Source organism: Poecile atricapillus, chromosome Z (genome assembly GCF_030490865.1).
Source record: "Poecile atricapillus isolate bPoeAtr1 chromosome Z, bPoeAtr1.hap1, whole genome shotgun sequence".
Taxonomy (NCBI): Eukaryota; Metazoa; Chordata; class Aves; order Passeriformes; family Paridae; genus Poecile; species Poecile atricapillus.
This window is the reverse complement of record NC_081289.1, coordinates 114,039,374-114,061,353: the sequence shown is the minus strand read 5'-3', so window position 1 is coordinate 114,061,353 and position 21,980 is coordinate 114,039,374. Positions and strand designations below refer to the sequence as shown.

Sequence of the window (21,980 nt, the reverse complement as noted above, 5' to 3'; positions counted from 1 at the left end):
GAGAATAAAACCTCCAGAAACTCTTCTTCCTCACCACTCAACCTTTCCCTTATCCAACTGACAAGAGACAAAACCTGGTGGTTAAAACAGTACCAACTATACAATAGTCTTTTCATCAGTCTTTGTAAGAGAGAGGAGTTCTCTTGTCATTCCATGGAGAGTTCACCACAAGGAAAGTTTTCTCATGGCTTTTCATTCCCATGATGGCAGCTACCTGGGAAAAAAACTCTGCCATCATGCCCTCCTCCCATTTTCACACCACTCAGAGGTGTGTTCACGGGCCATGAACTCAAGGGGTATTATTTTAAGGAAGAGTTATTCAAAGGCAAAGGTTCTCTTCATCTGTCTCTGTGATCATCTCTGGGAACAGACGTTTTCTCTTTTTTGCCTCAGGGGCCAAGGGTCTTCATCAACTCTCATTTCTCTGTTCCAGCATCTCATGGGATCACAAGTACTCCATCATTTGCTTAGCTTCGTCAGTGGGTACCTTTGCTCAGATCTACACTTTGAAATACTTCATTCCCCCCAAATACTCTTTTATGAATTAAAGGAGTTTTTCAGAACATTATTGTTCATCTCCATGGCCTTATCAAAATAATATTCAGCTATTAAAGCATCTCCTCATTCTCCTTCCATCTGAGGCTCAACTCCTTCTTTTACTGACTTTGATGGTTTATGTTGTCTCTTTACATGTTGATCACTCACTTTCCTCTCTCTGGAAAGGGATTAAATCTGCAGGTCTCATCTGGGTAGTGAAAGGGTTAAAATCTGGCCCAAACTGCAGCAGATCTTCACAGTGTCAGAGTTCAGGTGCCTCTCTCTCAGCCCAGCAGCTGCAGGGAAGGAGCAGACAGTTCATGGCCTGGAGCTGTCTGTGTGGCCCATGAGGGGGTGTCTGCGAGGGTCAACAGCCGTCCAGGGGCCCCCTGGGAAGGGCTTTGGCCACCCTGCTGGTACAGGACCTGGAGGCTTCCTGGGAAGCCAGAGCCACAGCACAGCCTGGCCCGGCCTGGGGCCGATGTCCTGCAGCCTCCATCCCCTGCCCAGGAGCCACTGGAGTCCAGCTCAGCCCCTTGCCCCAGGCTGGACAGGCCATGGGTGGGGGCAGCTGCACCAGAGCTCTGGGACCTTTCAAGGCCAGAAACAAAGAGAGCCGGAAGCTCCCAGGCTTAGATTTAAAAGGTGGTATTCACAAAGGTCATTTCGCTTTTCAGTGGTCAAAAATACTGTCGATTCTCAGAACTGGCCAGCTATCAGCCGGGTCTCAAACAGAGAAGAAACTCCCAGCAGCCTCTCTCAGAGCCATTATTTCCATGGGTGTTCCTCACTTTTTTTCTAAATGGCAATCCATCACACTGCGGCAACCAGCAGGTTTAGAACAAAAAAAAAACAAAAACATTTTATATACTTCTAGGCATGCACTGATGAAGGATCCATCTCATCAAGCAGACAAGCTGAGGAAGAAGGTGAGCAAACTGTACATTTAAGAGTGCTGAAAAGGAGACAGACCAGATCCCCACCAAGTTCATGCAGCTACAGAAAGCCCCTCTGCATGAGGAGAAGCAGAGCTTGTCAAGCCAGATATGGAGATGCCGAGCGCAGCAAAGTCTGGGAGCCTCTGAGCTCCACCACCAAAAGGAGATGTTGAGATGAAAAACAAGGGATGGGACCACCATGCTATTTAAGATGATTTACTGCTCAAGTAAGCCAGATATGATATCAGACTCAAAGGTGTGACATTTGGAGAGGAGTAACAAGTCAGCCATAGCTCAGGGTAGTCATGGGTTTCTTCTTCACACAGCAATATATAACATTTTGGTCCAATGGGCAGTTAACACAAAACTTGTTTCTAATTAATAACCTATCACCTTTGCTTAATTTTGCCACTCTGCGTCTGTCTTTCAACCAATAAACTGATAGGTCACACCTCTATTATAGCTTTTACGTCCCTAGCCTACCCTATAAGTCACATTATTACAGCTTAAACTTCTCACTATTTTACCTAATGTAATTTCTTACTTACTCAAGGCATATTCTTACTTACAATATGGGAACATAAGTTTATGATTTTTCTACTTAATGTTTGTGTACCTTCACCATTACATTAACTCAAGCTCTTTCTAAGGCTGCAGATTGAACCCTTCAGCATCCACGGAAGATTCTGTTTTTCCACTTCCCACAGAGAGTTCCTGTTCCACCTGCAGCTCTGACCTGCAGAGCAGGTACTGAGCCCTGGCAGCACACATGGACAGGAAGCTCTGTCCAAGAAAGCCTCTGACCCATCCGTGCCTGAGTTCTGTGGTATAGGAAGCACGGGGTAAGGAACAGTGGTGATTCCCTGCTTCTGGGACAAAGACACCTCTTTGGTCCAACCTGTCACCTGACAAAGTATGCTGCTTGCCAGGGGTCTGCATCCTGGATACCATGGACAGAATATTACTGAGACTGGTAGCAGTCTGGCCCTTAGACTATTACCCTCAGCTGCTCTTCTGTTCAGGCACCATGAACACAGCCAGGGAGACCAGAAGTGTACCAAGCATGACTACACAGTTCACAGGGTGTTGGCTGAAGTCTGGTAGCCAAGTGGTGTCCTGTGGATGCTAATTCTAAAGCAGGCAGCACAGTGCCTGTGAAATAGCAGGCCACATAACTTTCTCAGTCTTGCCTGAGCAAGTGGCCTGGGAAATCATGGGGAGGAATTAAAACAATCCTCAGAGATAGAAAGCAGCCTTGCAGGTGCTGTTTGTCTGTTCCTTGTTTTCTTGCAAGAGAAAGTCGAGGGGTGATGTACCCCACTGACCAATGATGGTGATGTGTTAGTTTACTAACCAGTAAGAGTTTCTTTTCTGTATTTTTCACATATCAGTCTATAAAAAAGACCTGAGGTAATAAACAGAGGAGAGAAACTTCTCCAGTTCGACCCCACGAGAGTCTGTGTCGTTCTTTTGCCATTCCTAATAGAGCGATACTGTCCCATTCATGCTGTTGGTGAACAGGGAGAACTTGAGGAGAAGAAGACAGCTCCTGCAAATGAGCAAATGGTTGTTTAGTATTTACATCCACAGAACCTTCTAGGAGGCTCAAGAACTGAGAGTGAAGTGGAACAAGATCCACCTGAAATTACATGGGGTAAAAGCATCAAGAGGCTGGTTAATTGGCTTGGGGAATGCTTAAACAAGGAATGATGACAGAGGAGGATGGTGACCTCTGAATGAGCAAGGATGTGGTGGTCACGGTTTGCAACCAAAGAAAGCAGGATGATGTGAAAACCAGAAATCTTGTAATCAGCCAAACTAAGGTGAAGTGGGGCTGCACCAAGTGTGTGTCCTGACACAGGAACACCACTCAGGCTCACTAGGATAGGGTTTGGAAAACCAAGGTCCTTCTAGAGTTGAATCTGGTGAAAGATACGAAATTCCATGAGAAAGATTCGTATGGGTAAATGAGCAGCATAAGAAAGACTAGAGGAAATTTCAGCCTGCTGCCAAAAGTATCAAAATTATACCAAAATGTGAAAGCACCTTTTTTCCTTGCTCTTTCGTGGGCAAGACTGCCTTCTAGAATCCCAGGTCCCTGAGACCTGTGGGAAGGTGTAGAGGACAAAAGACTTACTCTGAGAGAGGGAGGATCAGATTAACAAATTTTTAAGTGAACTGGACCTAACACTTCCATGTGACCTGCTGAGGTGCCAACCTGAGTGCTGAGAGAACTGGTCTTGTCATTGTAAAGTCATTCTCACTACATTTGGAAGTTTTATGCTGATGGGTGACATTCCAGAGGACTTAAGAAAACAAATGTCAATGAAAACCCTGTTTTCAAGGAAGGAGGAGTCAAGCAACCACAGGCCTGCCTACTAGCCTCACCCTGCTCCCTGGGAAGGTGAAGGAAACAATCTTGGAAACTACTTTCAAACACATGAAGGACAAGACGGCAACTGGGAGTAATCACCATGAATTTACAAAGGGAAAACCATGCAGACTGACAGAAACAGAGAAGCCAAAAAAGCCAAATGTAGCTAGAAACACTGCTGACCACTGAGGAATCCATCTGTTTTTTATCTTACCAGAGCAGCAGAGATTCCATGACTTCATAGCACCTCCTCAGAATGGGAAAAAACAGCTCAACAAACAAAACACAGCGACATAATTACTGAAATACCTGCTCCTCAGTGACCTACTTGTACAGTGTATAAGTAATAAGCAGTGAGAAAGATTCAAGAGAAAACAGAAGGAATGCCTATCAAGGGAATATATTCCAAATTTTTATCCCTCAGTGACTTACTTTTGCCTGCATGAGCATTTTAAAATTATGAAACCAAAACAAACATCAGCCCCCCCTCAAAACCATACCTTGGATGGCAAATTCCACAATTAAGCCAGAACTATGCAAATACTGGCCTCACTCTCAAGACAGGGTGATTTTTCATCTGTCTTCTGTATCTTGTGGAAGAGACAGAAAACAGTGTGATACACTAACAACCATTATCACTTGTTTTAAAGGCAGCATATAACAGGTTACTTTCTATTCTGTTTTTCAAACCCCACATTACTGAGTAGAGCTCTCTCAAAACTGACATGTTAATTCTAACTAGCATTCCTCAAATCTCAGTTCTAGGCCATTTCACAATTTTAATACATATTTAAAAGGATGTAAGGGTCCAGAGAAAGGTCTATGTAAAACTACACTACTGCCAGTGTATTTCAGTTACATGCATTTACTTCCTGTCTATATAATGATAAATAAAGTTTTATAATTTTCATTACATTTCATCGGCAATAGCCACTAAATTATGTTAAAATATTGACTTACTCTGGCAAAGTGAGTTTTTTCCCTTCTTGGCTTAGATACCTGCATAAATAGATAAGGTGAGGAATAAAGAAAAACTAAGAGGTTCAAAACCAGGTAACTGGGAATGAAGTACTAGATTAAAATTTAAGTCACAAACAAAGTGAATTTATCACTCTTTCAAATGCAGTGTAAAAAAAAGAGACAGCTAATCTCATATAATTTTGTTCTTCAAAATTCATAATTTTTCATCAGAAAAACTAAAATATGCAAAGGAAAAACTCTATGAGAAGGTTTACAACAAATAAACTGAGAGAAACAATTAAGTGATTTACATCTGTATATACAAACAAGCAACGAAATACTCCAAGCAAAGCAATTTCCCAATGAAATAATTTAGGAGAAAATACAGAGCACTAATGTCAGAGGTTTTGTGGTTTTCTTTCTTTACACCCTACTTTATAGCTATTTCTTCTAAATAAACAACTCAAAGACAAATAATTTGCAAGCCAACAGTAGCTGTGCCTATGAAAAGCTTCAGCTGCACCAAAACATGACTGAGTCTTTCCTACATGATCGGGAATTGTTCTTGCTTTTCCAAAAAGTACTTTTATTACAGGATGCCTGGACAGAATTTTTTCCTAACCCTTTTCTTTTTGCCCACTTCCATCAATGGTATCATAAACACAGTATTTTGTTCACTACAATCATCTACAATATGACACTTTGGGTGACATCCATAGAATAATGAGACTACAGAATCAGGCAGGCAGGCAGAAAGTCAATTCCGAGAAATGAGAAAGCTTTGTGTTAACCAGAAGTGTTAACGTATATGTATACAATATGTATAAATTTATTTAATAGACTCATTTTGCAACCCTAGAAAAATAAAAAGTATACAGTTTTGAATAAAGACTGTCCCAAAACATAATTAGAAAATTGTATTTCATAAATTCACCCAACATGAACAGTACTCAATTTCTCCTTCAGAAGCACAACAGTCAGCCCTGGGGACATACTGTTTCTTGCACACTCATGGGTGTTGCATTGATACACAGCTAGAAACTGTGCCTCACTTTAGCCCTTCTCATTAAGAAAAGTATAACTTCTGAAATCTGACTTCCAGAACTTCTTTCACAAATCCTTGAACAAGTGCAGAACAACACAAATAAGTAACTTAATGTATTGTTCACCATGAAACACAATGTTAAGATTCCACACAAACTGAACAATAATACACTCTATAATACACATTTTAAGAGTGAAAAAAAACACCACTTTCTAAAAAGGCTGTATCCTAACCAAGTCAGAAAAAGGAATACAAAATACAAACAAAGAGAGCCATACTCCTCATAATATTTGTGATACCTAAGGCAAGGCAGCAACAATCAACAGCCACATTTTCTGGATCCAGATGCATTTTTACACCAGTGACTTTCCTGAAATCTTAAGAATTACTGCAAAAGATTACTGATACTAAAACTAAAAATACACTTCAACAGGAAAAAAACAAAGTGAACTTGAACCAGTCAACTAAACTTCTTTTACAAAGTAGATTTTAAAGAAGTAGCATTATATTACCAAGTGTCAGAATAGAACTGTCATTAAGCTTTTTGCAACTCTTCTGTTTAACCAAACAGAACAGGTATCGGAATAGCAAGTTAACATAAGCAACAGTGTATTTTTGGTATGACAAAACACCACACACCTGGCCCTTCTCCTGCTTACACAATGGATGGTTGCACTAGGCTTTGGCACAACACAGTTTCTAGGTGGCTGTTGACAGGTTTGTTGAGGCAGGCAAGACATTCCCACCCAGTTACTTTTCATTGATAGGATCTAGCAAAGCATACCTGTAAACAGCTACTGCATCTATAAAAAATGTCACTTGTGCTTGGAGAGGGATGTGGCATGATATTGACATATGCAAACCTTACCCTCCTTATCGCAATGAAGTCAATGAAAACTATCTTCACCTACTGCTGACCAAACAGCCACTTCTGGACAGATAATGTATGTTACTTTAAGAGCATTACTGTTTGGATCATCAGTCTGAGGGAAACGAAGACCTACTATTTCATGTGACTAGCTACTGGAGCTGGGAAATGAAAGTGTGAAACCAACGGAGGCCAAGGCCACCGCATTTCCTTGTGCCGTGCTGCTGGAACACATACCAATCAAAACCACGTGTCTCTCCTACTACCACCTCGATACCAGCAAACAGCCTCCTCCTCCTTTACACGGCAACCAGCACCCTAGTGCGACTGCACCATTTCCTTATTGCACAGCTGGGGAGATACCCGGCAAGTCTGCCCAGAGTTACCCCAGCCAGCTCCCTGCACAGACAACAGCAGTGCTGGAAAAGAGGTGCAGGGATGGAGGCAGCCCCGCAGGGGCCCGCCCGCCGCGGCGGGGCCCTGCCCGAGGTGCCGCCGAGGTACCACCGCCGCCCCTCCCGCCGGCCCGGCCCGCCCGCGGCGCCGCTCCCGGGGGAACGGGGGTCGCGCGCGCCGCCCCCGCCCGGCCACGCGCAGGAACCAACCGTGGGCTTCCGCCGCTCCAGCCGCGCGTGCGCCCTCCGGGCGCCCCGGCGGGCGGGACCGCGTCCCGCGGGGAGGGAGCGGCGGGGGCAGAGCCGCCCTTCGAACCCGCCCGAGGCGACCCGGCTGCTCCTTACGGAGCGGGACCGGGGCGTCTCGCGTCCTCTCCTGTGCGAGAGGCCCGCAGACGGCGGGTGCGGCAGGGCTCTGGACCTCGCCTCCTCCGCGGGCGGGGGAGCCGCTTTGGAGGGCTGGTGTGCCCAGCCCGGTGGGAAACCCGTGTGACCGATCAGCCGCATCTCCCCAGCGCTGGAGGTTGTAACTGGTCCGTTCCCGAGCACAGACTTCAGTCAGCATGAGCCCTTCTCCGTACTTCATTTTTGCAGCGTCCCTTTGCAGTCCCTGACAAAAACGAGTGCTGCAGGCAAGGCTACTGCTTGAGTCTCCAGGCTGCTGCAAGAATCCCGCAGCTGCGCCCGGTAGGCCTCATAGCTTGAAGCTGTATTAACTCAGTAGTATAGACTCACACTAGCTTCCTTAAGAGATACTTGCTTTACTTTGTATATGGTTTCACGGTAAGTGAAAGGCCCCAGCTCAGTGCAAGGAGCAGAAAATTCCCTCCTTGCAGATAAGGACATTCTCTGCCTTGTCTCTCAGAATCTTATGGCCACCCATGAAGAAAAATGTCTCTGGACTACAAAGATAATGCCAGAACCCCAGTATTTTCAACACCTCTGGCGAAACCCTGCTATTATTTCCCATCATAGTAGCTCTAGCAAGACCAACTCCAGGGACACCAAAGTCAAGAATGAAGCAGCTGTATGATGATACCACAGATTTATCGCTGTTTTCCAGAATAGTAGCATGAATGTGGGTTATGTAGTGACTGATCAAATCATGTTGTATATGAATGCGTGAAAGGCAGAGGAGCCGTTTGTTAAGCACACTCAGTGTGTCCTGATTTGAATGCTACACTTGCCCATGAATGAAGAATTACTCTTGTAATTCTGTACCTTGCATCCTGGCCGCTCTCCTCAGTCAGCACAGACCAGTTGCAACATTTCTATGACAATCAGGTTGCCTGCTGTGCTGTGCCCCTTGCTCACACAGGACCCTTACCTAGCCACAGAAGCCAATCTCCATTTAAAAAAGATAATTCAGACCCGTGAGGGATTAGCTGTGGCTGACAGCCAAAGACAGCTTGTAATGGACAAAATTTTCAGTGTTCCCAGCTGGGAATCATGCCTTGAGCGCCCATTGCTGATGAACATATATGATGTTTTGGCTACCTAAAGGTACCCCATCTGTCTGAGTGGCATGGTTCCCACTGTAAATTGATGGGCTCTTACCCTGGAGCGTTTTTCCTTTATGATGATGGATGGAATGTATGAAGAGTAATGTTGTGAGCACTACCAATGCAGAAAACCCATCTTTATTACTGATCATATTCTTCCTAAAACTTAATCATAACATGATTATTCTGGGGAAAACAAAACAAAACAACAATAAAAAAACCCACCAAACTGAAATATGTTAGTGTTTAGGTAGTTTTCAAGCTGTTATCAAGATTTTGAGCCTTGTCCTGGATTGTGTGTCCACTGTCTCATTGTCTTCTATTACACAGGGCAATTGTTAACATTTCAACCTAACGTTGCTCTAATCTGAATATATGTATTTGTAGCAGAAACTGGAGGATGTCCAGAAGGAGAAAGAATCATGTTCCAGGTAAATCACAGAAGATCAGTTCTTTCCAAACAATCTATATATGTCAATAGGAGCAGGTAACTCTGAAAATAACAGATGTATTAATTGGATTGTTAATATGTCTATTAAGGCGAAAAGAACAATTGGAAAAGCTGTTCTTCTATAAATATTTATAAAAAACAAAATCCAGCCTCTGGCTCTATTCCATGACAAATTTAATATATATATTTATGTCTATATGTAAAAGACCTAATAAGCTGTGAAAACTTTTCACTGATTTGAAGAATGAATTTTGATGGGGAAAAAACCCAAACCAAAACAATCAAGAAATTTAAAAGAAACCATGGACTAGGGAAGTAAAATGGAAATATAAGAAAAGAATAATAGTATGATCAATGAAGGTTTCATGTGGAATGAAAAAGAATCGGTCGGTAATATTATCTTCCATTTGAATACCAAGCGGTTCCATTTCTATAGTGGTACCCTGATAATGGCCAGTCTCTAGACCTGTAGTCCTGCTGGACAGGTTTTTTCTGTTCAGGAATGTAGAGTAAACACAGCTTGTGGAACAAGGGCTGTTGTCTTTTCTGGCTTACTCATAGCACAGCATCACCCTTTTGTTAATGTGTTTTTTGAGAAAGCACATTGCAGGAGGAAAACCAGGCAGCTTGTGTGCTGGACTTCCCGACTAAAAAGTCTTGGCCTAGAGATATTACCTTACTCTTTCACCAGAATATCAAATCTGGATAGATAGATAATGATTCTTTCCAGTAAACTCCATTCTGTGTGAAAAAATGTATACCTACAGGAGTACTAGCTTTGCATATCAACTTTACATAAAATCCAATATGGATGTATTACAGAAAGATCATTAGAAGTCTGCAAAATTATTCACCTTCTTCAGTGCTGAATATTGCACAATGGCATAGGATTCCTCTTGGATTTTCTGATGTCTGTGTTGTGTTGTTGTTGCTGTTTATAAATTATCAGAGGAACCACCAGCTGCCATCCTATAAACTTTATTGGCACTCTGTAAATATTAAATCAGCCTGCTAAAATCAGGCCATGTGCAGTAACAGCTGAGGCTCTGTTATGGAGAACACATGCAAGAGAGAGGTGTGCACTGTGATTCCCACGATTCTTAGAGATTCTTGAGACTGTTTTCCAGGATTCTTTTTTAGCCCAACTGTGCCCCTTGACCAAAGTGCAGAAAGGACATTGTCTGTGCACAGATACATACTGAGCTGAGAACTCAGCAGTATTCAGTTTCTTGGGTCATTCTAAAATTTGTTGCTACCACATTCCTGCAGCAACACTGCTTTTTTCACTTTCTTGTAAACCTTGGTGACATACATACAAAGACCTTGGTAAACTCTAGAATGGGAGCAGAATTCTTGATGTCATGAAGATCCACATAACAAAGAAAAATGTCTGTGTCAATGAAAGAGCATGCTGAAACAAAACCTGTTGTGGCCCGCAAGTTTTGTCAGTCACAATGTGGCATATTGAGGATGAGGCTGTAGGTGTTAAAGAAAAATGAGTCTCAGGCTCTATTTTCTCTCTTACTTAATAGCTAGAGAAATCAAAGACAAGGTATGTTTTCTAATCTGCCTGCCTCAATAGCAGACATGGTGAAATCTCCTGATCCTGCAGACCAGATAGATTAGGTGGGGTACTAAGGTAGACCAGGAAATAGTCTAATTTAGGAAGTTAATTTTCATCCTAGGCACTTCAGTGGTGTGAGTTCTGCTCAGACAGTGTCCAGCTGCAGATGGCCTAGCATTTGTTCTTCTAATGCCTCTCTTCCCCCAAGAGTTGCTGTCTAAAGACTAGGCATGGCAACAGACTGCTTAAATATTCCACATCTATGCAGTGTGAAGGTGAGTTTGAACAAGCTCCAGCAGATACAGCCTAGTTCATAAGGCACCTTAGGTACAGGCCTGCTCAGTTTGAACACGCTGACTGTGGGCTGCAGCCACCAGCAGAATGTCAGATTAAATGACTGGTAAAAGCAGTAGTTATACCAGGAAAAACTAAAATGCCTCAGAAAAGCCCTTAGAGAAACATCAGGCTAACCCTAACTTTCTTATTTATTATTGTTGTTGTTACCATTGTTGTAATTCTTATCATTATTTTTATAATTGTTATTGTTATCATCATTACCATTATCATTATTAAATTAGTAGTGGTGGTAGTAGTAGTAGCAGCAGCAGCTTCTGGTTAATTTTTTAATTTTCAAGTGAAAATGCAGTTTGCTGATGCCATCGAGCCTGAGGCCCTGTAAGCAGGACAATTTTGTTGTCAATGAGGATAGTTAACATTTTATCAATATTCTTGCAATAGCTAATCCCCATTCTTTCTCACCTAAGCAGAAGGAGCGTGCACAGCTGTGAGGGAATGATTTCAGGTGAGCTGAAGTTGGTGCTTACATGCCAGATATTCAAAGAGTTAGGTTTAGCACAACAGAAAGTACAAAATATTTATAATTCAATACCATTGTTTCCTGTTTCTACTGGCAAACTGTCTGATGGAGGACCCAAAGTAGTCCCAGTTCCACACCTCTTAAAAATGTGCCATTTGGCACAGCATATACTTCTGGGAACATTGAGCAGGATCTGCTGCCCCAGATGGATCCCTAAAATGTATGGGATGGTATTCATCTGGAAATCCTCAAATGGCTGATGTCATTGCAAAGCCTTTCTCAGTGATTTTTGAGTGGTCTTGGGAATCCAGAGCAGTCCCAGCTCACTGGAAGCTGGAGAATATTTTCAGGTTTTAATACAAAGAACTTGTCTTGCAGAGGACAGAAAATGCAGGATCCTGTCAGTCTCACTTCAGCGTCTGGTAAAGTTATGGTGTTTATTCTGGGAGATATTGAAAAACACCTGAAGGACAACACAATCATTGGTCACAGCCAGCACAGCTTCATGAGGAGACAGTCCTGCTTATCAAACCTGATTTCCTTTTATGACAAGATAATACACCCAGTTATCAAGGAGAGATGGTGTAATCTTTTTAGACTTCAGCAAAGCTTTTGATACCATGTCTCACGGGATCCTTCTGGACAAAATGTGCAGCCCACAGCTGGATACACACATCATGTGATGGGTGAGCAAGTGGCTCATGGGTCAGGCACAAGGGGTTACAGTGGATGCAGTGACATCAGACTGGTTACCTGGCACTAGTGGGGTTCCACAGGGCTCCATCTTTGGCCCTGTACTCTTCAACATCTTCATAAATGACTTGGATATAGGACTGAAAAGGATAAGAAGCAAGTTCCCAGGTGATACAAAACTTGGAGGAGTTGATGCCCTTGAAGGCAGGGAGGCCCTTCAGAGAGACCTTGACAAATCAGGGGACTGGGCAATCACCAACCATATGAAGTTCAACAAGAGAAAGTGCCAGATTTTGCACCAGGGGTGAGGCAATCCTGGATGTATGGACAGACTGGGAAATGAGATGATGGGAAGCAGTGTCAGAGAAAGGGACCTGGGGGTCCTTTTTGATGAAAAGTTGAACATGAGCCAGTAGTGCCTTGGCAGCCAGGAGGAACAACCCTGTCCTGGGGTGCATCAGGCACAGCATCACCAGCTGCTCTGCTCTGAGCTGGGGCAGCCTCACCTCCAGTGCTGGGGGCTGGTTTGGACATCTCAGTATAAGGTACTAAGCTATTAGAGAGCATCCAAAGGAAGCCGGTAAAGATGGTGAAGGGTCTTGAATGGAAGGAACCCTTATTCAGGTGAGCTCACTTGTCTGTTCAGCCTGACTGAGGAACCTGATGAGAGACCTCATTTTGGATAACTTCCTTGTGAAGGACAGGGGAGGGGTAGACACTCATCTCTTCTCTGTGCTGACCATTGACAGGACCCAAGGGAATGGCCTGAAGCTGTGTGAGGGGAGGTTGAGGTTGGATATTTGGAAAGGGTTCTTCCCCCTGAGCATGTTTGGGTACTGAAACAGCTCCCCAGGCAAATGGTCACAGTACCACCCTGACAGTTCGAGAAGTGTTTGGACAATACTCTCAGGCACATGGTGTGACTCTTGGGGCTGTCCTGTGCAGGGTGTCAGGAATTTGACTCAGTGACTCTTGAGGTCCCCTTTCAACTTTGCATATTATGATTCCAGACATGATTATGCAGCTGTATAGACTGGCAGAGAGCTTCTGTCTGAGTAAGAAGTCTTGTTTTGCTCTTGCAGCAGGAAGCAAGTGAGTAGATTTATGAGAAAGCACTGCAAGAGATTCCACCACCTGCCAGTAAAAGCTAGTCAGCTGAGAGCCATGGGGTTAGTTGTGAATGTTAGATAGTGAACAAAGTACCGAGCACAGCATGAAGTGCAGCTTCAGAGACTTTTCCCTGGAATGTATGGTTGTACAGAATTCAATAAGAGTTTGATGTAACCCTGGTGTTTGATGTATTTACAGGCATTAAAGCTAGTTGCATTAAATCCACACTTAAAAGAATAGCCTGGACTGAAGATTTATTCTGCTAAAGCAGTAGGCAGGAAACAGCACTTCTCTTCGTTGTTTTCTACACAAAGCACACCCATCTGAGAAATAGACAGTGGAACAAATGAAAGGGCAGAAGCATAGAAACTCTGCTTGAAACTGATGAGAATTTTCAGAGAGCTCTGCAGTAAAGTCTTGTTCTGTAAAGTAGGTTTGCACAATTGTCAGGTTTACATTGTCAGCATAGCTGCCCTGGGAAGGCTTTCATTACAGAGAGCATGCAAACTCTGACTAGACGCTGGAACACTAGGCTGTGTTGCAATAATGTTCCTATTGAAAGCATGCACATGGTCATGTGGATCACACCCCTCACCTTTCTGATCCACAATGTTCTGCTTGTAGAGGCCATCATCATTATGCACAGAGAGCAAAATCCTGTCAAGCCCTTGATAAAACATATTCCTAATATGGATTTTTTAAACGCTGAGTTATCTGATCCAATTAACGCATTGATTGATTTTGCAAAATACTGTGCTAATTACATGCAACCAGTCATTGCTGGGTTAATTAAACATGCATCCAAGAAACCTACAGCACTAATCTAATTAGCAATTACTACAGCTGTCATTACCTCTTTTCACCTACTTTAAAGCTGTGCAAATTGACACTAAGAATCTCGTCCTGCAAACTCCTTACATGAATAGCTTTCTTTGACTGCAGTAATGCTTCAGCACAGAGAAGAAGCTTTATAAATTAGGCTGAAGACTTTGAAGTCCACAATGTAGCTTCAGTTCAGACATCCTCATGATAAACTCATAGCATAGCTGTCAGTTTTGTCAAAATTACAAGATTGGAAGATTTTTCTTTTTAATTGATATGTGATCTTACTGGGAGTGTCCTAGCTTCAAGTGGTTGCTTGCAAGTATCAAACCTAAAAACATACTTGCATTTCAGTAAACAAAAAGCAATAAAAAATGTGGATGAACATTCTTATATATTCAGACAGCTTTAAAACATGTGTCAAACTCTGAGTAAAATGTCTCCGAACACTTGGCTTTTTCAGATTTAAAAAAAATACATCAATAAAGAGAAAAAAAGTTGAGAACTTTAATGCTGTGAGTGCTTTTCTTCCTTAGGCTTGATTAAAAATGGACACAAATTTTCATACACAATACAGGGATGATAAGACCTTGATAGGTAGTTACTCAGAATGGCATAATTTTATACGCCATAGCATATAAACAACCATGTATAGTTTTCACATCAGTCCTTCATGTAAAAGAATGGAGAGAAGACTTTTCTTGAGTTTTAGTACACAATTTTTATTATTTAAAAACAGGTTTATATGTAATAAAAGGTAACTATATACTAATCTTCAATTCATTCACTGCAAGTGGCCTGAAGAAGCAAACAGCTTCACACCCAGTATCAGAATGTTCAGATGCAATTTTTTGTAAATATTCAACATGTATCTTGGATTTCAAAGCCATGCTGCACGCATTTTCTGAAAGAATATTAAGATACTTCTAATCCCATTGCAGTTCAAAGACAAGGAGTCATTTACCCAGCCCTTGAATTTGACATTGAATAAGCTAAGTCAACAGTGATTGCCAGTACCCTAAAAAAGAGCTTTGATAGTTTAACAACAGTGGCCCAGGTCTGAGAGCAGATTCCCAGAGGACTGAAAAAACTGGCATAGAAATATGCTGAGCTCTGTTGCTGGAAGCTGATCGCTGTCTGGTGAACCAGGTCTGCAAGAGAAATCCAGGGAGAAGCAGCTGGAGAGAGCTGGAAAGCCAGCAGTTCAGCTAATAGTCACTGGTGCTGTGTTGCCTATCAGAAGACTCCAGTGCTTCCTAGCAGGGCTCTCTCAGCTGTTCCTGTAAAGTTGTTAAGGTATTGCTATATGATAAAGTCTTTCTCAGATCTTCTATTGCACAAATGCCTTTTCTGCTTTAGTTCAAGCATTGAGAACATGATATAAACTTTATCTTAGATTCTCTGACAATGTTAAAATTCACTGGACTGGAAAATGTGCATTGTCTTTCCACAGTGAATTTAAATAATAACATCAGTGTATTCATCTGTGATGTTTTCTCTAGGAGTATGGATTTATTTTGTTTTCCTCCTTCTGCAGTTGAGCACTTTGAGTAAAAATAAAAGTACAGAGCAAATGCAGACGTGGAAAAGAGAACACGCAGTTTCTATGGCAAAATAACCCTTTGCCTTTATCTATTGGTGTAAATTGTGTGGTATATTAGTTTTCAATGAGAACTGAGCTCCAACTGGGATCAATCAGTATGACATTAACTAGTCACAGATTTCTATGTACATAATGTCCATTTATGTTTTACACTCTCCAGCCATTATCTTGATGTAAAAGTAGACCTGTTTTGGTAGGGAACAGACTAAAATCTCATCTTTGTTGCCAATAGAGCTACAAATTGACACTCCCTGCAAGCAAAGGCAGTGAAAACAAGTTAACATTTGGGTTTTGTGCAGAAAAATCATGTTATTTCACATTTTGTTTACTAGCATCCTAGAAACAGTGATAGGGAGGGTAGAAATTTTTTAAAGTTTTCCCCTGTTAAAGTAAGACCTTTACACATAAGCTCAATAATTTTACCTCCTTTTCCTTAACAGCTGCAGGGAAGCATTTATTACACTTTAGGTAAAGTTATTGTTGAAACGGAGATCATGTCGAAAGTCTACATTTTTAATGTTTTTTTGTACTAGGATGATGACAACTTTTTTGAATTTTTTCATTGGCAAATTCTTATGATCAAATTAAGAAGTACTTTTCACAGGTTAATTGTGCTCATGTACATTTTCATACAAGTCTGACAGTAGAGATCCAGTCATAGGGTCTTTAATCTTCAGAGTTTCACATTTGCACTCTTCTACAATCATGATTTCTTTGACCACTGAAACAGAATCAGTGCAGTTGAGATCCAGGCGCTTCATGGAGAACTTGCTGGGCAAGCAGTGAGAACAAAAGGTATAAAGATGATCTTCTGAACCAGGAACATGAAAAGAACTACATTTTCCAAAACACAGATTATTCTGTACTGTCACCTTCTCACAGCTGTTATGAGTAACACCCTGAAACAGAAAGCAGTTTAATGTTTCTGATGCAGAAATGGCCCATGGACTTTGCTAGAAGGCATAAATGAAAAAAAAAGGAAAAACAAAAAACAATGCACTTTTTTCTTCTCAGAACAAACAGTACAGGTTTCTAGGCAACATCTGTATGTATGTCTGTGTGAAATAACTTTAGTTCTGGATGTGAAAAGACATGGTCCTTGACAGACTGTGATTACAGAAACACTGAGAACAGATGGTGATTTACGAGGAATACAGCACTTTTACCTATACTGTTTGCTTTCCTTGATGTTACAATGTGACAGAATGACATCATCTATGCATGGGACAATTTACCAGTTCTCCAAAATTCTTAGCACAGAATTAGACATAAGCTTCAGTTTTCTAATTAATACAGGAGAAAACAATCTTTTCTTAGCTGTGAGGAAACAAACAGCTTTTCCTGTAAATACTTGTCCTGAGAGGCTGTATATGCGCGCGCGCACACACACACACACACACACACACACACACACACACAGATGTGTGTGTGTATACACATACTTATCTATACATATATAGAGAGAGGAGATCATAATTCAAATCTACAAACAGTTGAGATGTATATTCATTGAATGGATAATTACTCATCATTTCCCTGGCTGCTTAGACTATGTCTGAATATTGATGCATAAAAATAATAAATAACTCTATAAAAATTGAGTCTGTGGCTTTCCAGTGCTGCAATTTAGCAGTTTGCCTCATCAGACTAAAACTTTTTCATTAGCATCTTTCAGCCACTTATGAGCAAGTGTTCTGAAACCCTTTGACTAAGCCACTTGAATAACCCATGTCCCTTTAGTTGCTGATTACAAGAGACGGGGGAAAGGCCTGTTTGTTGATCTTGGATACTTCTTACCTGGGCAAAAGGCAGGGTTCTGCAGTTTTCTTGGTGCATTTCATTGGTCTTGATTGGCAGAACAACCTCTTCAGATGCTGAATTTTTCTTTAACATGAAATGCTCCCAGAATTTCTTGGCATCTTTTCTGTAGGAAAATTCAGACTCTCTCTTGCTGGAATAACGGGGTGGAGAGAAGTTTTCCACAGGAGGGATCTCTCTGGGTGCAACCCAGGTACTCGGATTTCGGTCTGCGTGGAGTCCCGCATTGGGAAGTATGAATCTGGACATTTTTTTCTCCTCTTTATTCTCAATTCCAGATGCTGTCTGTGGAATTGATACAAAAAAGCTTGGTACTTTCAGTGTCTCTTCAACTCCTGCTGGGTTCTCACTTATCAGCTCAGGAGAACTTTGACTTTTAAACTGATTTTTGTCCAGGTAGAGAAAATGCTGAAATGGCCTTCTGCTTTTCCTTTGCTGTGAATTTCTCTGTAGCTCTGTGGCTCCAAGACATGAGAGCACTAACATTTGAAGGAAAAACAGCGACATGATCCTGGAAAGGGCAACCAAGTAGATCTGCTGCTATTGCAGTGCATGCAGTATGCTGGCTTTATACAAGAACCTACAGTCAGATTATAGCAGAGGAGAGGAGGGCTCACGGGAGACCCTGGTGGGGTCTAATTGCATTCATTTACTGTAGATTACAATTATGATAGGGAAGTTTGTGCTAATGAAACTCTGCTTCCAATCGGAGTTATGTGTATTAGAAGCGCCTATCTAAAATCTAGTATGCCAGGATGTTGTAGAGGACAGAAGGAGTCAACAGGAGGAAATGTTTGGATAAGGTGTCTAGTTTAGGCTGAGGAATTAAGTAAACATTTGAGGTTGTGTATTAGAATGTTCAATGTGGTCTTCATTGTTTATTTTGACTTTCCATTCCATACAGCCAGAGACTGTCAAAACAGGGAGTGTTATTTCATTACAATAGGAAAAGGCAAGCTGATTAAAGTTTGCTGAAACAGTAAGCTCAATCTAGAGACTGTGTTTTTAAAAGTTAAGTCTAACTTAGGGCTTTAAGATTTGGGATATGACTCAAGGTGTGCATGACTAACAGATTGCTGCTCAGACTGTCAGAAGAATCTGTCAGGAGGCACTAGCCCTTGTTTCATCTTCCTCACAGCAGGTTTGCAGCTGCTGGAGTGCAGACATGTCATCAGCACAGAGCAGAAGGTCTCAAGTAAAGAAACTCTTCTTCCTTGGTTTTCAAAGATTATCTAACAGTGCCATATCCTGTTCAGGCACCAAAGCCACTCCAGGCATCCTATAGAGTGATAATAATGATAAAACAACATTTAAGTAAAATGTGTTAAAAAAGATACATTTATGATTCTGGCTATCAAAGTCTCGACAGAAATATCTAAAGACTACTATGCACCTTAAAACAGAGGCATCTCTTGCAAAATTTCTATGTTATGCAACATGTAAGAAAAAATAATCTGCTAGAACAGCACATAGAGAAAAGCTTTGGGAAAAGGAAAAGTTATTTTCAACAAATATTGCAAACAGTAATCCTAATATTAAAATACCAAAAAGAAATTCTGCTTCAGATAATTTGCCATTTAGGTACTCCAATCTCCACACACTCCTGTTTCTGCAAAAGAGTTTCAATAGATTCTAAAATTTGTATTATTCTTGAAAAATTAAGTTGTGCTTACCAGATGTATGATGGTACTTGACCTTAATTTCCAGGGAATTTATTTATTGCCTAGAACTGAAGTTTAAATCCGCATATCATTTCTGTGTTCACCAACAATTTGAACTGAAGCAGCTGACTTTTGTAACTAAAATACCTTGTATCTGATTTGTACTGGTAACAGTCACTCAAAGTATTCAGCAATAACAAGAGCATTACATTTTGAGTTTTCCTTCTTTTCCTCTCTGTTTTAGTTGCTGAAGACCCCTGAGACTATACATAAAATATAATACTGTATTGTATTATGTTGATGCAGAGAATGTGATACATTTGTCAACGCCTTTCAAACATGAAATTTGGCTGTTTGAAGCAAGATATATATTTGCAGATCATCTAAGTATGTCTCTGATAATGCACAGATAAAAATTAAGTAAACTGTAGAACTGGAATGATTTGGCTTCCCAGACTATCTAAACTAAGCTGGCCTGGGTTTTTCCTGCAGTGTCAATGTTAACGAGGTATGTATACAAATCTTAGTACTGACATATATGTAGAGATGTTTTTGTAGATGTCATTTTGCAGTGCAATGGCAATGAAAAAAACCTCTTCAGGATCAGAATCCACTCCTAGTACATACCATTCTGTCCTGTAACATACAGCAAGAAGGAAGGCTTTTGAAGCCTTCAGATGTAAATGCACAAATTATTATTTACAGAAGAGTAGAAAAGAAGACCGAAGCAAAGCAGTGTCAACAAGTCACTCTGCAAGCTGCTCCACAACCCAAAGACTGCTTAAACAACTCTCTTCACTTCCAGGTCAAACCATTTCTACTTCCTGATTCTAGATCTGATGGTACCCAAAAGCAGCACTTTGGTTCTGCCAATGAAGCCTAACACTGTTCCTTCATGCCTATAATAGTATTCTATGGCTGCTTTCTAAGATGCAAAGTTGGTAAGATATGGAACATGATATATTTGGGTTTGTTCAATATCCAAATACTGCCATGATCTGTTTTGAAGTCAGCTGCCTATGTAACTGTGCAGAAATAGCAGGTCTCTCAGCCTCTCTGCTTAGGCTAGAGCCTGCCTGCATTACAGGAAGGCATCCCAGCTCAGACAGCAAGGTCAGATGGTCATTTTGAAGTTAAAAATAGCACACCTTTGGAAGTCTCTTTCTGGAGTTATCAACTGCATAGACTAATAATTGACTACGGGGATTGGACTGGGCATATAATCATTATTACTCCAAATATGCTCCTAATCTCAGCTTTCCACAAAAAAAAAAAAAAAAAAAATAAATAAATAAAAAAGCTGCTTCTTTTCTAAAAACTTGTTTTCCTGCCTGTTTACCCTTTCATATAAGCATAACATGTTTTCACAGTACTCTAGTTGTTAAGTCTTATGGCTATATGCAGTAGTGTCTCTCAAGCAGGGTTTGGTTTGCCTTCATAGTAGCAATTTATTCAGGATATTCTGTTATCACTAGAAATAGCCACTGTGACTGATTGCCCATCCTTTTAAAACTGTCAGGTCTATAGATGATCAGTGCTATGCAAATGCAAAGTGGGATATTATTCATTTTTTTCGAAGCTGGAGTTTATTCCGTCATTAATGGACATTATCTACACAGCCAGTTGATGCCTAAAAATAATTCTTGGGCACTGCTTGAATTACTTGCCTCCTGTTGAGCTAAATAGTCTCATCATACCATGATTAATGGTATAAAATCATTAAAATGGATTTTAGATATACAGTCCAATTCAATATCTTACAATTTTCAAAACACATGCTATGTAGACAAACTTGTATCCAGATTTATCTTTCACAGATCCCATATGAAGACCTGAGAACTAATGAATTATCACTATGCAGTTTATTCTCCAATAATTGTACTTATCAAAGAAGGCCATCTGTGGTCTTTGTTTTACTCATTTTCAGGGAAACAGATCACATACAGGCCTCATGGGAAATTTTTAATTATGAAACCAAGAGTCTTTTAACAAGGTATGAGATGAAAAAACAGTCAATAGGTTTGTTTGGTTTTGTACCTCCAACCTTAGTTACTCTACATCACGAACTCCCCTCTGTTTCAAGTCCTCTCTTGCACTGTTTCTTTCTTCACTCATTTATGTTTTCCTGTTTACATTTCTCTGTTTTTCTGTGTTCTGGCAACAGAACAAAGAACAGCATTAAGTTTTATACTGCAGCCAAAATGAAGGTGCTCACACTTTAGAATGTTTTATTTATGTCTTCAGTGGGGCTAGGATGAGCATCCTTTCACATATATTGGCCCACGTTCTCCTGGCTGTAGGTACATACACAGGATGTGACGGGTGCTTCTGTTTCTGAACGGTACTGGCATATATGTACTGCCTAATTGACAGTGTATCCTATTACAGACCCAGCCTGAGGAGTTCTCTTGGGCATGTGATTGATTGCTGCATATTGCTTAGGCACAGGACAAGGAAGACACTGGAAAAACCTGTGGGACAGGGAAAAAGGAGTCTGGGAAAAGACACATTTCAGTCTTCAGTAAGATGCATCTTCCTAGGTGAATGATTGGAGAGAGAGAGAGGTTATTCACTGAAGAATTTGACACCACCAACAAAATGTTTGTAATATAATCCAAGGAAGGTGCACATAAGATTTATTTTATTAAAATAAAAAATATAGATTTATCTTAAAATTTCTTCTGTATGCATAAAATATTATTTTGTTCACTCTGATTATATGCAATACTTCAGATACCAGATTCTTGATCACAGAATCATTAGAGTTTAAAGGCACCTCTGGAGATCCAACACCCCTGCCAAAGTAGGGTCACCTAGAGCAG

General features: G+C 41.1%; 1 protein-coding gene across 1 annotated transcript; it reads right to left on the bottom strand.

Annotated features, from left to right (window-relative positions):
- Positions 1-16,284: 16,284 nt before the first annotated feature.
- CER1 (cerberus 1, DAN family BMP antagonist) lies at positions 16,285-18,004 on the bottom strand. The gene is made up of 2 exons (XM_058827887.1): positions 17,477-18,004; positions 16,285-16,578 (listed from the first exon to the last, which is right to left on the bottom strand). The coding sequence occupies exons 1-2, from the start codon at positions 18,002-18,004 to the stop codon at positions 16,285-16,287; spliced, it is 822 nt and encodes a 273-aa protein (XP_058683870.1).
- Positions 18,005-21,980: the final 3,976 nt, after the last annotated feature.